Source organism: Mesoplodon bidens (genome assembly GCF_964165515.1).
Source record: "Mesoplodon bidens genome assembly, chromosome: 8".
Classification (NCBI taxonomy): Eukaryota; Metazoa; Chordata; class Mammalia; order Artiodactyla; family Ziphiidae; genus Mesoplodon; species Mesoplodon bidens.
In genome coordinates, this window is record NC_138165.1 from 60,287,170 (window position 1) to 60,301,342 (window position 14,173).

A 14,173-nucleotide genomic window follows, 5' to 3' on the forward strand; every position below is an offset into this window, starting at 1 on the left:
GAAAAGTTAAAACATCTGAGAATTTAGCAGCTTTGGCCCTTGTAATGTTGGCTGCTGGGCAGTATGGAACGCCCTCAGAGAAAACAACTGATTTCTGTAGTTGTGCAGCACTGGTGTCTGTGCTATGATGGAGGCCCCATATGCCAAGGTCCAATTTCAGATTTACCAGCTCAGGGATTTAAAAACCAGACATGATAAGGTTCTGAAATACCCAGGTCCAAGACTGATTGTATGGCCATATTACCATCTAAATTCTTTTACAAGGGGAGATAATTGTTATCAGTTATGAGCTCAGGAGACCAAAGTGCTGATTGGAAAGTGTTTGTCAAGCAGCAGTCTTTGGTCTCTCTGCCCCCACTCCTGCCACACGTCTGGGCCACCTTCCGAAAGCACAATTTTGTTCATTTCCCTACTGAGAAGCTACACTCCCCTGAATTGGTGAAATTCCTCAGGGCCTTCCAGAATATGGCTCACTCAGGCCCTCTTGCTCTCTCTCTGGCCTCACCTTTTTGTCCCAGTGTGTATGCTATTTTTCCTGCCGGCTCTCCTGCATTCCCTACCTCAAGTCCTATCCTCCTGGCCTTCCTCAAATCTCTTCCAACAAAATTCTATCTATTTTTAACATGTGTGGATGTGCCCTCCATCAGGAGGCCTCTGTTAATAATACTCCCTCACTCAACCTGATGTGATCTCTCCCCGCTTGGAACCCTTAGCCATTTGTTTAGATCAGCGGTTCCCAAGCTTTGGTGTGTACCAGAATCACCTGGAGAGCTAGTAAAGAACACAGAGGCCAAGGCTTAATGTGGAGGGATGCCGTGGGCCTTCATAGGCTTCCCAAGTTCCCAGGTGAGTCTAATCCCCACCAAGATTTGAGGACCACTGATGTGGATTTTTCATATAGCACTTAGAACTTTCTGCCTGTTCTTCATGTAGTCAGTGCATCTATTAACACTCTGTATCAAGTTGTAAGCATCTGTGGATCTCACTCATCTTTAAACCCAGCACAGTGACTTTCAAGAGTATGAACTCAATGATCATGTGCTATATGGAATTGACAAACAAAACAAGCGCTGATAGGGCAGAGGGGAGGGTTCGAGTGGAGCTCACCAGCGGGGAGGAAGCCTGTGGAATGTTGAGTAAACACCAATGATAACTTGACTGGGAAAGCCATAGGGAGCCAGAGGAGAGTCAGTTATCAAATGTCACAGTGCACTGGGTTGTCAGCAGATGCCATTATTGACGGTCTTTGTCCCAAAGGAAGAGAAGGGGAGAAGACAGGCAATGATCTGGTCATGGCCAGGATAGAAATGGCTCGCTGAAAGGGGTAGGAAGGGGATCACCGTGGTATCTGCATGTATTTAGACTCTGAATATGTAGTTCTTAAAGTATATGCAGGCCAGAGACAGGGCAGAGGTGTATGTCCTTAATTGGAGAAGAGACGGGGGTGTCCATGGACCATGAGAGTTCTGTTCTCCAATAATAATGTGGACCAGGCTAGGGCCAACTGGGGTGGACTTTAAACTGTGGCCTGAACATAGCCAGTGACTATAGCCTACAATTAAAACCCCAAACCCCAGTAGGGCCTGCCGAAATTACTAAGGGGTCTGTGGGTGGGTGAGGGCTGCACCGCCTCCGTCCTGAAAAGTGGAAGGCCATGAGGAGGGTGCTGCTCAGGGCAGCTCTGGCCTCTGACTTCCTTCCTTTGTGCTTATCCACTTGGTGGAAACCCACCCTTTCTGGTGTATGGTGCTTCTTTCATTCACTCACTCATTCAATTGTGCGCATTTATTGAGAGCTTCCTGTGTGCCAGGCACTTTGCTGAGTGCACACGTGATGTATTCCCCACAACAAGTAGGCACACCCCACACACATTCTCAGTTTGTCCCCAGCTTTTCCTCATCCTGCTTTTCCCTTGGAAAATCCCACTTTGGAGTATTCCATTTAGTAATAAGGGGAGAAACAAAAAAAGAATACTTCTGAGCAGTTCTTTGTCTTGAAATTCCTTGTGCTCTGATGATCCTATTTACTTATTTCCAGGATGCAGTTGACTTCCTCTCTCTTGATTTATCTTATGAATGCCAAAGTGAAGCAGATTTCCGGCAGAAGCTGAGTCAGTTGCAGGTAATTTGAGCTATTTTCCATATTGATGATGAATGGTAAAGTTTCCTGAGAGCATATTAGACATTTAATGCTTCAGCTGATGTGTAAACTGAACTTCCTCCAAGAGTCCATATACTTGCAGGGAATTCCCCAGCGGTCCAGTGGTTGGGACTCTGTGCTTTCATCACTGCCAAGGGCCCGAGTTCAATCCCTGGTCAGGGAACTAAGATCCCACAAGCTTCTCGGTGCAGCCAAAAATAAGTAAACAAATAAAAGAGTCCACATACTTGCAGAGTTGCATCTGGGGTGATTCCTATAGAGAACATCTGGATGTTAGATAGTCTTCCCTGGAAAGGATAATGAGGGTTGGCTTGTTAAGGTAAATATTTACATGGATCCTCTGCTCTCTTGTGTAGAAAGCTACTGAGAATCCAAATTCCAGGGTTCATTCTGAGATTAAAACAGACATTTCATGGATGTGGTCATGTAAATATTTATCCTGACAAGCCAACCCTCACTATCCCTCCACTCTCCTCAGAGCACCTGCACCACCTCTGTGAGCCTCAGCTGCTGCTGCACACCTGCACACAGGTGTCTTTGGGCCTGAGGACCCACAGCACATCCACAGGTCCTGAATTCTGCAGAAGGTACATGTAGGGGTCCCACGTTCCCTTCTCAGAAGAGGCTTTGCTCACCAGAGGCTTCCCCACTCAGCAGAGGGCTCCTGCAGCTCTCCAGTCCTGTGATACCACAGGCTGCCTCACTGCATATGGATCTTCCAGAAAGGGGAAAACCCTCAGTTCCCTTAGGAGTTTGGCTTTCCGCATTGACCTGGCCCAGGGAAAGAACAAGACTACGTGGGTCACAGCTCCACTAACTGGTTCTGAGCGACTTACTTGGTTTGTCAGAGATTAAGGCTTGAGGCTCATTTTTACTGGCTGCTCTGAGAAAATAAAGAACCCGCCTGGCTTCTTTTTAAGTAGTTGCTATTGGTATTTCTCAGTGGCTGTTAACTACTCAGAGGAGGAAAACTTAGTGTGGGAAAAATGACAAAACCCAACTTCCCCCAAAAAAGGTAACCTAAAGTGAGGTCAAACAACATGTCAGCCTAAAGATGTTTCTTTTGACACTGAACTGGCTAGAAATGGGAGAGAAATTACACCTGCTCCAATTTTAATGAAGATAGCTTCATTTAAATTTCTTTATGGAGTATGTCAGATATATCCAAAGATAGAAGGAAAAGTAAAATGAAGCCATCCCCAGCTTCAAAAGCTATCAACTCGTGGCTGATCTTGTTTCATCTATACCCTACCTTCCCCCTCAAACCAGATTGTTTTGAAGCAAACCCTAGACATCCATAAACATCGTGACGGTGGCACCTGATTGAGCTTCTTGTAGCAGCACAGGCCCCTGACGTGAGCAGACTGCCTTGTCCCTGGTCCTAACACAGTGACTGGTTCTAGGAGGTACCTTGTAGCCTGAGGTGATGGCAGAAATTAACCTGTCTCTTTGGTGGGGGTCAGTGTAGAGAATGGTCTATGTTATTGAAACGTGTCGATTTTTCTCCCTCAAATCTAGAGTCGGCTCTCTTTATTAACTGAGATGGCTAGCGGTCACTTCCAAAACCAAATTGAGTGTCATGACTTCTCATCTTTAAAATCTGTCCCTGTTAACAAAAAACTTACTCGAGGCAGCTTCAGTTCACTTGCTGTCCTATATCATTTCAGACTATTGAGCCAAAAGTGAAGGTTTTCATCTTCAATCTGAAACTCCAGGACTGCCTCTCCATGAGGAAGAACCCAGCTGATCTGTTCTTCAGCCTTCTCACAGGTGAGTGGACCATCAATGGAGACGTTTGGAGTGATATTTGGTGCACTGGCTTGTGGGGTAGCTATTTTAAAAGTCTGGGGTTCCAATGGGAGGAACGACCAGAGGAGGGGTGGTCTGAGAGCCCACCCCAGATGGGTTTAGTGTCCCTTGTCTTCTTGTTGTTGGTCTTGATCCCTTAGCTCCCACTGACCCAAGAAAGGAGAGAGGTTCTGTACGAGGATGGTAAGGATGCCTTGGTCTCATGGAAATAAAGACCATCAGGCCTCAGATGTCAGGTGTAAGCATGGCAACTGCCCTGTGTCCATCTGTCCACTTCCATTACCCCTCCCTCTAAGGTCTCTCATCTCTGTCCCCCTTGGCAGGGCTGCCTCTCTCCCCTCAGCCACCTTACTTTTGTTCATTTCCCCATTACCTAATCAAAATCTTCAGATATAGGACCCACAGCTCATGGAGCATCTCCTTGGTGTCTCTTAGTTCAAATTCTTGAGAGTGAATCTGATGGGTGGGCCATGCATCAGAAGATTGCTCCTGGGACTTCCCTGGTGGTCAAGTGGTTAAGTCTCTGTGCTACCACTGCAGGGGGCACGGGTTCCATCCCTGGTTGGGGAACTAAGATCCCATATGCCACATGGTGTGGCTAAAAAAAGAAGAAGAAGAAGATTGCTCCTGGTCCAATCCGGCCAAGGGAAAGTAGGAGATCCACTAAGGCCTCATGGGCTGAGGACCACTAGACACTCTGCAGGAAGGGCCAAGGAGCATGCTCCTGCATGTCTGGATATCCAGTTCAGTCTCCCTGTAAGGTCAGAATATGAGAGAAGTTGGTAGTGCCCTTTCTACCACCTGTAACCAGTGCTGAGCTGGCTTCACAGACCTCTTGAACTGCATCCATGGATACCACTTAATAACTCTTGCCCTAACTCATCTTTGATGGTATGATTTCCGTTCTTAAATCCCATCACTCTCTAAATGGTTAAAATGGTCAATTTTATGTTTATGTATAGTTTCTTACAAAAAAAAAAAATTCTGCCCCCTTCTGATATTTGAGTTTTGAGTCAGTTGTTCTCCGTGTTTGGTCTCCAGACAAGCAGCATTAGCATCACTTGGGAACTTGTTAGACATTCACATTCTAGAGCCCACCTCAGATCAGAAACTGTGATCAGAAACAGATCAGAAATTTTGGAGTGGGCCCAGCAATCTGTGTTGAACAAGCTCTGCAGGTGATGCTGATGCACCTGGAAGTTTGAGAACCACTGTTCTGTCACTTTTGACTTCTATAAATCTTTAGCCTGTGGAATTTTCCAGAGGGGTTTGGAGCCATTGCTTGGGGTTTGGGTGTGGTGTATAAGTGAGGAAAACTGTTGATAGTAGTCATGCATATTGTTGGTTGGGCTTCAGATGGAGTGAATCAAACGTCTTCTCTTACAGCCATAAGTGAAGAACAAGTGCTCACCATTGGGTTTGATCTTAGTACATTCCTGAGCTGTTCATCAAGTTCCAAGAAAAGGTAATGTTAGATTTCCTGTTGGACTATCAATAACTGATATTTGCAGAATACTCTGTTGTTCTTTCACATGTGTAAACACAGGGGACTGTTGTCATCTGCCTCTTGGACCAGTGAGTCCTTCATGGCCATTCTAGAGACAAGAGATGAAGGCTCAGAGGGGAAAGCAGGGAGCAGTGTCTCTGGCCACCACACGGTTCTCCTCTAGTTCACCCAAGTGCACACAACTAGCAGAGCTGGTGTTTAAACCCCTGCCTTCTAGTTTAGATCTTGTTGGAGGCATTGTGAGGTTGTGGACGAGCAGGCTGGGTTAATGATAGATCTGCCCATCCCTGAAGTTATGTGATCTGAGTAAGTAAGGTGAGTTCTCTGCACCATTTCCTCACACAAAATGTGAAATATCTTACCCGTGAGGAGATGGCATAGATAGGAAAGCCAGCTGTGCAGCGGGGCAGAAGCCTAACTCAGCAGTTTCTCAGGACAAAGGTTTTAAATTATTGTGGGATTGCAAATAATTTCTTAGCACATGACTAAAGTACCAAAATTTGTAAGTGACATACTGAAAAAAATTAGAGTAGATTTGAGGTTATCTCCATAATTATATCATTCTCATGCACTTATATTCCAATGCGCTTCTCGAGAAAAGTTTGGTGTGGAAGACAGTGCAGGGAACTTCCCAGAACCCTCAGCTCTCCATGCGGGTATGTTACACACCTGAGCATCATGTACCGTGCGTCAAGGAAGGACCAAGGCCCAGAGGCAATCATTGGCTTCCCAGACCTTCAGCTAGAGCTCACCTCAGACATTTCTAGCACAGCTCTGTCCAAGATCATAAACTTCAGTTGCCACCACCTCTTTGTACTTTTTCTCTCCCAGCATTTGGCCGTCCTCAGCTGTGTCTCCTTCCATTGTTCAATCCTCTCAACTCACTTCAAATCAGCAGTTCAGATCACCAGACCCTAAGCAGCTGCACATGTCAGGCTTTGTGCCGGGAGTATGAACAGTATCATGAGCAAGTAGATCAGAACTGCTCTCTGTTCACACGTGGAGTCAGCTGAGGAGTGCTGGGCTATCTTTTCAGAAAATAAAACTCAAGAGGTCATAATAAACGTGGTATCCTGGGGACTTCCCTGGCGGACCAGTGGTTAGGACTCTGTGCTTCCACTGCAGGGGGCACGGGTTCCATCTTGGCTTGGGGAACTAAGATCCCACATGTTGCACATGACATAGCAAAAGAAAAAGAAAGGGGGCACCCTGAGATCACAATGATTGCAAAACCACAAGATGACATGAGACACTGGCTCCAGGATTCTCTAACACCTTGATCTCTCAGTACCTTGCCTGCAGGGAAGATCCAACATTGGCTAACGTTAAACCGAGAGTGGGGGCGGGGGGTTCTCACTCAGGTGGATGTTGATGGAGAACCTGCAGGGGCAGGTGGAAGGGCGTCCTAAGAGGACGACATCATTTTCTCGTCGGAGTGTTTTAGACCACAGAAGTGAGACAGAGAGGCCCGCCAGTGATTCTAGCACAGAGTATGGCAGGAGATACAGCACTGCTCCCCAGAGGAGAGAAAAAGAGCATTACCTGGGATGCTCTGACGTGGCTTAGAGTGGGGGGTGAGGGGTGGCTGAAGGAGGGGCACCTGGAGGGCTGGGCATAGAGACTTTCTGTGCTAAATCTCTTCCCAAGTTAGGCAAACCCAGGACTCCCAGCTCCAAGGCCTGTATGGCAAGTTCTGTGTTATCCAGGGGCAGTTTGTTTCTTCAAGACCTCTTCTCACCCAAGCCAGAAGGACGGTCATAGTCAGAAGGGTTGGGTCAGAACAGCTGAGTGGGCACCACTCCATGTCCCTGGTGTGCTCCAGAGTCATGCATCTGTTTTGGGTAATCCACAACTATCGGCTGTCATTTCCCCTCACCACTTTTCTACCAAATGCAGATGAGTTGATGCTTCATAAAATAGGAGGGGCTTAAGTTTGGAAGGTCCAGGCTCCACTCCACGGGAGGGAGGTCTTTCTGCAGTGTCCCTGTCACTTCTACCGGTTCTGTGCTCTGGGCCAACCTTGTATAAGTGTCAGCCCCTCGATGGCCCAAGGACAGGAAGATGCTCTTGTACTCGACTCCCTCTCTTCATGTGTGTTCTCTTCTCCAGGCCAAACACACCCACTTCCACCACCCCTTCCTCAAGGTTGCCCTCTGCTGGTGTAACTGCTGCATGTTATCACACACTGCTTTCCAGCCTGCAGGACAGAACTCAGATAGAGAAAACAATAAAGAAAGAAGGGACGGAGGGAAGGAGGAAGGAAGGAAGGAAGGAGAGAGAAGGAAAACAGATTAGAAGTAAATAGAATATATCAGACTTCATTGCATATGAGAATAGCATTTTTATGTTATGCTTTATTTCAGCTATGTTTATTTCTGATGTTTATTTCAGATACATTTATTTCTGAAATAAAACATAACATGCACATAAATGTCTACACATCTACACATATACATAGTGATATGTGGTTAAAAGCACAGATTCTGTGCTGTACCATTTGCAAGCTGTGTAATCAAGGAGGAGTTCTCATTTTTTAAAAAAACAAGATGTAAGTTTATTGATATAAATAAAGCCTGAAGATGGACAGTCTAGAGTGGGTAAAAATCATCAGGAATCCAGGCTCCTATCTTGTTGCTTTGTTATTCTTAACAAAACTTCTACCTCATGGTGCAGTATGGATGCTTGAGCTCCTGCCATTATGACCATAATCCAGGCACAAGCATCCTGCCATTATGACCATAATCCAGGCAGCATGAAGAAGAAACGAGGTTATAGCCAGGGTTGACATTTGAGTGGTACACATCAGTAGAGATGTACCAGTCATTCAATTATTGAAATAGTTCTGTACCAGCTGGTAAGTAGCTGCTGGCCCCCTGATGCCCAGAAGTTACTCATTTCTTTAAGTCTCAGTTTCCTCCTCTGTAGGAAGAAGATAAATAATGTAGTACTTATCTTGTACACTTATTTTGAAAATTAAATGAGATAATGTACATACATTTTTATCATAGTGGTCACCATAGAATCAAAAGGCTCAGTAAATTGAAGTCATTATTATTAGCTATGTTTTATAAATATACATTATCAGAAGAAAAACTTTCATCAGAACTGAAGACTGTATTCAAGGGTGATCTAATACAGCAAACAGTAGCATTGGTACAGTATTTTCACTCATGCAGGAGCTCACCTAAGAAGAGACAATAATAATAATTTTATAATTTTATAATAATAATAATAATTTATATTTTAAATTTTAATTTCATTAATTTTATTAAATGATTATTATTAAATTTTAATAATAATTTAATATTATTAATTTTTTAATTTTATTTTAAATTTTAATTTAAATTTTATAATAATAATAATTTTCCCATCTACCAGTCACTTGCTGCCCATGACTTTGGGTCAGCGTTTCTGGAATCCTTACTGATTAAACACATTGTCACTGTTCATCGGTCTGGTGGCATTTGTAACTTACAGAGTCATTACTTACTATGTCCCTTTATGTCACTTCACTCCTACAGCTGGCCTTGTTCTCTGACTGACAACCTGACCCTCCAGACTGCCCTGCAGCTGGACCCAGAGACAGCAGTAGACTCCTCACTGCCCCACTCAGCCTATCAGAGAGTCTGGGAAATGTTTGCCAACCAGTCCAGGGCAGAAAGGGATGCTTTCCTGCAGGATGTTTTTCCTGAGGGTTTCCTCTGGGGCGTCTCCACAGGGGCTTTTAATGTGGAAGGAGGCTGGGCCGAGGACGGAAGAGGGGCGAGCATCTGGGACAGAGTCGGGCACCAGAACACCGGCAAGGGCCAAGCAACGCCAGAGGTGGCCAGTGACAGTTACCACAAGGTGGACACTGACGTCGCCCTGCTTCGTGGCCTCCGGGCCCAGGTCTACAAGTTCTCCATCTCCTGGTCCCGCATCTTCCCCACTGGGCAGGGGCAGAGCCCCAACCTCCGGGGCGTCGCCTACTACAACATGCTGATCGACAGGCTGCTGGACTCGCACATCGAGCCCATGGCTACACTGTCCCACTGGGACCTGCCTCAGGCCCTGCAGGATCGCGGCGGGTGGCAGAATGAGAGCATGGTGGATACCTTCCTGGACTATGCAGCCTTCTGCTTCTCCACGTTTGGGGACCGTGTGAAGCTGTGGGTGACCTTCCACGAGCCATGGGTGATGAGCTACGCGGGCTACGGCACCGGCCAACACGCACCGGGCATCTCCAACCCAGGGGTGGCCTCTTTTAAGGTACTTCCCATCCTTGCAATGCCTACTTGTTGGAAGACAAAGGACGTTGGGTTGGAAAAATGTTATTTTACCTCCCCATCAGCAAGTCTTTCCTTTTTTTTTCCTTTAAAGGAAATCAGAGGGAGGGAGGGAAGGCACCATAAATTGTTAATCACCTTATTTGTCCAAACACTATTCTGGCACTTTAAAAATTGTTGCCACCGCCTCAGAACGGCTCTGATGGATGAGGGAATCGGGGCTTAGGAGGAGAAGCAATTGTTCATGATGACATTGCTAGTGGGTTAGCAGTGTGAAGCCAACATTTGAGCCCAAGTCCCTTGACTCCAAAGCAAGTTTTCCATGTCAGCCAGGACTCTTAATTGCAAGTGACAGAAAACCCAACCCAAACTGACTTAAACAAGGAGGGAATTTCTGAGTTCTGGAAACTGAAGAGTCTTAGTTTTAGCTGATCAGAGTGGAGCTTGATTAGACCACAGTTGATGTTACCAGGACTTGATTTTTCTTCTTCTCTTGCTCCCCTCACTGGCTTTATTCTTGGGCTGGCTGGTAGCCAGATGGCCGCAATACTTCTCCCATATTTCAAGATCAGCAGAAAACAGAGAAGACATCTTGCCTCTATTCTGGCGTTCCCAGGAATGTTCTCCCCGTGCTCATGGTCTCTGCATGGGTCGTGTGTCCATCCCTGAACCAGTCACTGGGTCTAGGCTAGGGGACTGTGTGGCACTGATTGGTTTTGACCCAGGTCCCAGCTCTACCCCTCAACACACTGGCTGAGAGACAGGGAGGTGGGGAGGGGAGAGGGTGGTCTTTCCAGAGGGCAATCAGGGTATCATTTCAACAAGAAGGTGATGTGTATCCTGGAGACAAAATTTAAAATGGCTTAACATGGGTCCTATCCATCATTTCCCTTTTTCTTCAGAATCTCCCAGGAAACCTACAAGCTTCCCTGGCTGCATTCTTCAGGACAGACAATTAGTCTGGCTTTCCCCCAGCACCTTTTGGGTTCTGTTCTCTTCTGAAAGAGGAGCATTCACTGGGCCCCAGGCTAGATGTTAAGTGCCATCAAGACACTTAACTGCCCATTAGAAAATTAGAGAACAATTCAAAATACCCACAATGAGAGTGAGCTGGACTACTGTGAATAAATGACTCAATGAAATGCCAAAATATAGCACTTAAGTCAAGGCTTCCATTCTGCTCTTGTTCAGCAAGTGACCGTACCCACGGAGACAGAGAACACTTCTGAAAGAGGAAAGCTTGAACCTTTCTGTTTGTCTCTTTGTTGTATAACTCATCCCAGCCTTTTCACCTTAGACTTCTTATCCCTACAGCCATGGCTCCTGAGACTTTTCTACAGAGACTTTTATGAGAAAGTCCACCTCACTTCTTCTTTTCTTTTTTCTTTTTTTTTTTTTTGTGGCTGCTTTGGGTCTTTGTTGCTGCGTGCGGGCTTTCTCTACTTGCAGTGAGCGGGGGCTACTGCGTGGGCTTCTCATTGTGGTGGCTTCTCTTGTTGCGGAGCACAGGCTCTAGGCGCACGGGCTTCAGTAGTTGTGGCACGCAGGCTCAGTAGTTGTGGCTTGCGGGCTCTAGAGCACAAGCTCAGTAGTTGTGGCACAGGGGCTTAGTTGCTCCATGGCATGAGGGATCTACCTGGGCCAGGGCACTAACCTGTGTCCCCTGCTTTGGCAGGCGGGTTCTTAACCACTGCACCACCAGGGAAGCCCCACCTCACTTTTCTCTTTCAATTCTTCCTTTTATTTATAAAACATTATGACACCTTTAAGGAAAATTTTCCAAGAAAAGATCTTTTTCATAGTTCTACTAGTATTTCCTTCCAGTCATGGCTTCCTTACATTCATAGTGTAGTCACAGTGTGCACTCAGCTTAGTGCCCTTGTTTTTTTGTTGTTGTTGTTGTTTTTATTGAAGTATAGTTGATTTACAACATTGTGTCAATCTCTGCTCTACAGCAAAGTGACTCAGTTATATACATATAGACTTTTTTTTAGGTATTTAGTCTTTATTCTGAATCTGATAGACAACAGTTTTTTTGTTTTATTTTTTTTATACAGCAGGTTCTTATTAGTCATAAATTTTATACACATCAGTGTATACATGTCAATCCCAATCTCCCAATTCATCACACCACCACCACCACCCCACCCCTTTCCCCCCTTGGTGTCCATACGTTTGTTCTCTACCTCTGTTTCTCAATTTCTGCCCTGCAAACCGGTTCATCTGTACTATTTTTCTAGGTTCCACATATATGCATTAATATACGATATTTGTTTTTCCCTTTCTGACTTACTTCAGTCTGTGTGACTGTCTCTAGATCCATCCACGTCTCAACAAATGACCCAATTTCATTCCTTTTTATGAAAAGGAATTGTATTCCATTGTATATATGTACCACATCTTCTTTATCCATTCGTCTGTCGATGGGCATTTAGGTTGCTTCCATGACCTGGCTGTTGTAAATAGTGCTGCAATGAACATTGGGGTGCATGTGTCTTTTTGATTTATGGTTTTCTCTAGGTATATATCCAGTATTAGGATTGCTGGGTCATATGGTAATTCTATTTTTAGTTTTTTAAGGAACCTCCATACTGTTCTCCATAGTGGCTGTATCAATTTACATTCCCACCAACAGTGCAAGAGGGTTCCCTTTCCTCTAAACCCTCTCCAGCATTTGTTGTTTGTAGATTGTCTGATGATGCCCATTCTAACTGCTGTGAGGTGATACCTCATTGTAGTTTTGATTTGCATTTCTCTAATAATTAGTGATGTTGAGCAGCTTTTCATGTGCTTCTTGGCCATCTGTATGTCTTCTTTGGAGAAATGTCTATTTAGGTCTTCTGCCCATTTTTGGATTGGGTTGTTTGTATTTTTAATATTGAGCTGCATGAGGTGTTTATATATTTTGGAGAGTACTCCTTTGTCCGTTGATTCATTTGCAAATATTTTCTCCCATTCTGAGGGTTGTCTTTTCATCTTGTTTATGGTTTCCTTCGCTGTGCAAAAGCTTTGAAGTTTCATTAGGTTCCATTTCTTTATTTTTGTTTTTATTTCCATTACTCTAGGAGGTGGATCAAAAAAGATCTTGCTGTGATTTATGTCAAAGAGTGTTCTTCCTATGTTTTCCTCTAAGAGTTTTATAGTGTCTAGTCTTACATTTAGGTCTCTAATCCATTTTGAGTTTATTTTTGTGTATGGTGTTAGGGAGTGTTCTAATTTCATTCTTTTACATATAGCTGTCCAGTTTTCCCAGCACAACTTATTGAAGAGACTGTCCTTTCTCCATTGTATATCCTTGCCTCCTTTGTCACAGATTAGTTGACCATAGGTGCGTGGGTTTATCTCTGGGCTTTCTGTCTTGTTCCATGGATCTATATTTCTATTTTTGTGCCAGTACCATATTGTCTTGATTACTGTAGCTTTGTAGTATAGTCTAAAGTCAGGGAGTCTGATTCTTCCAGCTCCGTTTTTTTCCCTCAAGACTGCTTTGGCTATTCGGGGTCTTTTGTGTCTCCATACAAATTTTAAGATTTTTTGTTCCAGTTCTGTAAAAAATGCCATTGGTAATTTGATAGGGATTGCACTGAATCTGTAGATTGCTTTGGGGAGTATAGTCATTTTCACAGTATTGATTCTTCTAATCCAGGAACATGATATATCTCTCCATCTGTTGGTATCATCTTTAATTTCTTTCATCAGTGTCTTGTAATTTTCTGCATACAGGTCTTTTGTCCCCCTGGATAGGTTTATTCCTAGGTATTTTATTCTTTTTGTTGCAGTGGAAAATGGGAGTGTTTCCTTAATTTCTCTTGCAGATTTTTCATCATTAGTGTATAGGAATGCAAGATATTTCTGTGCATTAATTTTGTATCCTGCAACTTTACCGAATTCATTGATTAGCTCTAGTAGTTTTCTGGTGGCATCTTTAGGATTCCGTATGTATAGTATTCAGTCATCTGCAAACAGTGACAGTTTTACTTCTTCTTTTCCAATTTGTATCCCTTTTACTTCTTTTTCTTCTCTGATTGCCGTGGCTAGGACTTCCAAAACTATGTTGAATAATAGTGGCGAGAGTGGACATCCTTGTCTTGTTCCTGATCTTAGAGGAAATGCTTTCAGCTTTTCACCATTGAGAATGATGTTTGCTGTGGGTTTGTCATATATGGCCTTTATTATGTTGAGGTAGGTTCCCTCTATGCCCACTTTCTGGAGAGTTTTTATCATAAATGGGTGTTGAATTTTGTCAGAAGCTTTTTCTGCATCTATTGAGATGATCATATGGTTTTTATTCTTCAGGTTGGTAATATGGTGTATCACATTGATTGGTTTGCATATATTGAAGAATCCTTGCATTCCTAGGGTAAACTCCACTTGATCATGGTATAAGATCCTTTTAATGTGTTGTTGGATTCTGTTTGCTAGTATTTTGTTG

General features: G+C 44.3%; 1 protein-coding gene across 1 annotated transcript in view; it reads left to right on the forward strand.

Moving 5' to 3' along the window:
* Window positions 1-14,173, forward strand: part of LCT (lactase) — a gene marked incomplete at its 5' end in the record, with an annotated part of 51,695 nt that overhangs the window by 10,093 nt on the left and 27,429 nt on the right. The window contains 4 exons of the mRNA XM_081242311.1: window positions 2,038-2,121; window positions 3,828-3,930; window positions 5,356-5,434; window positions 8,998-9,724. Of these exons, the coding sequence (XP_081098437.1) occupies window positions 2,038-2,121; window positions 3,828-3,930; window positions 5,356-5,434; window positions 8,998-9,724 (993 nt within the window). The remainder of the gene's footprint in view (window positions 1-2,037; window positions 2,122-3,827; window positions 3,931-5,355; window positions 5,435-8,997; window positions 9,725-14,173) is intronic.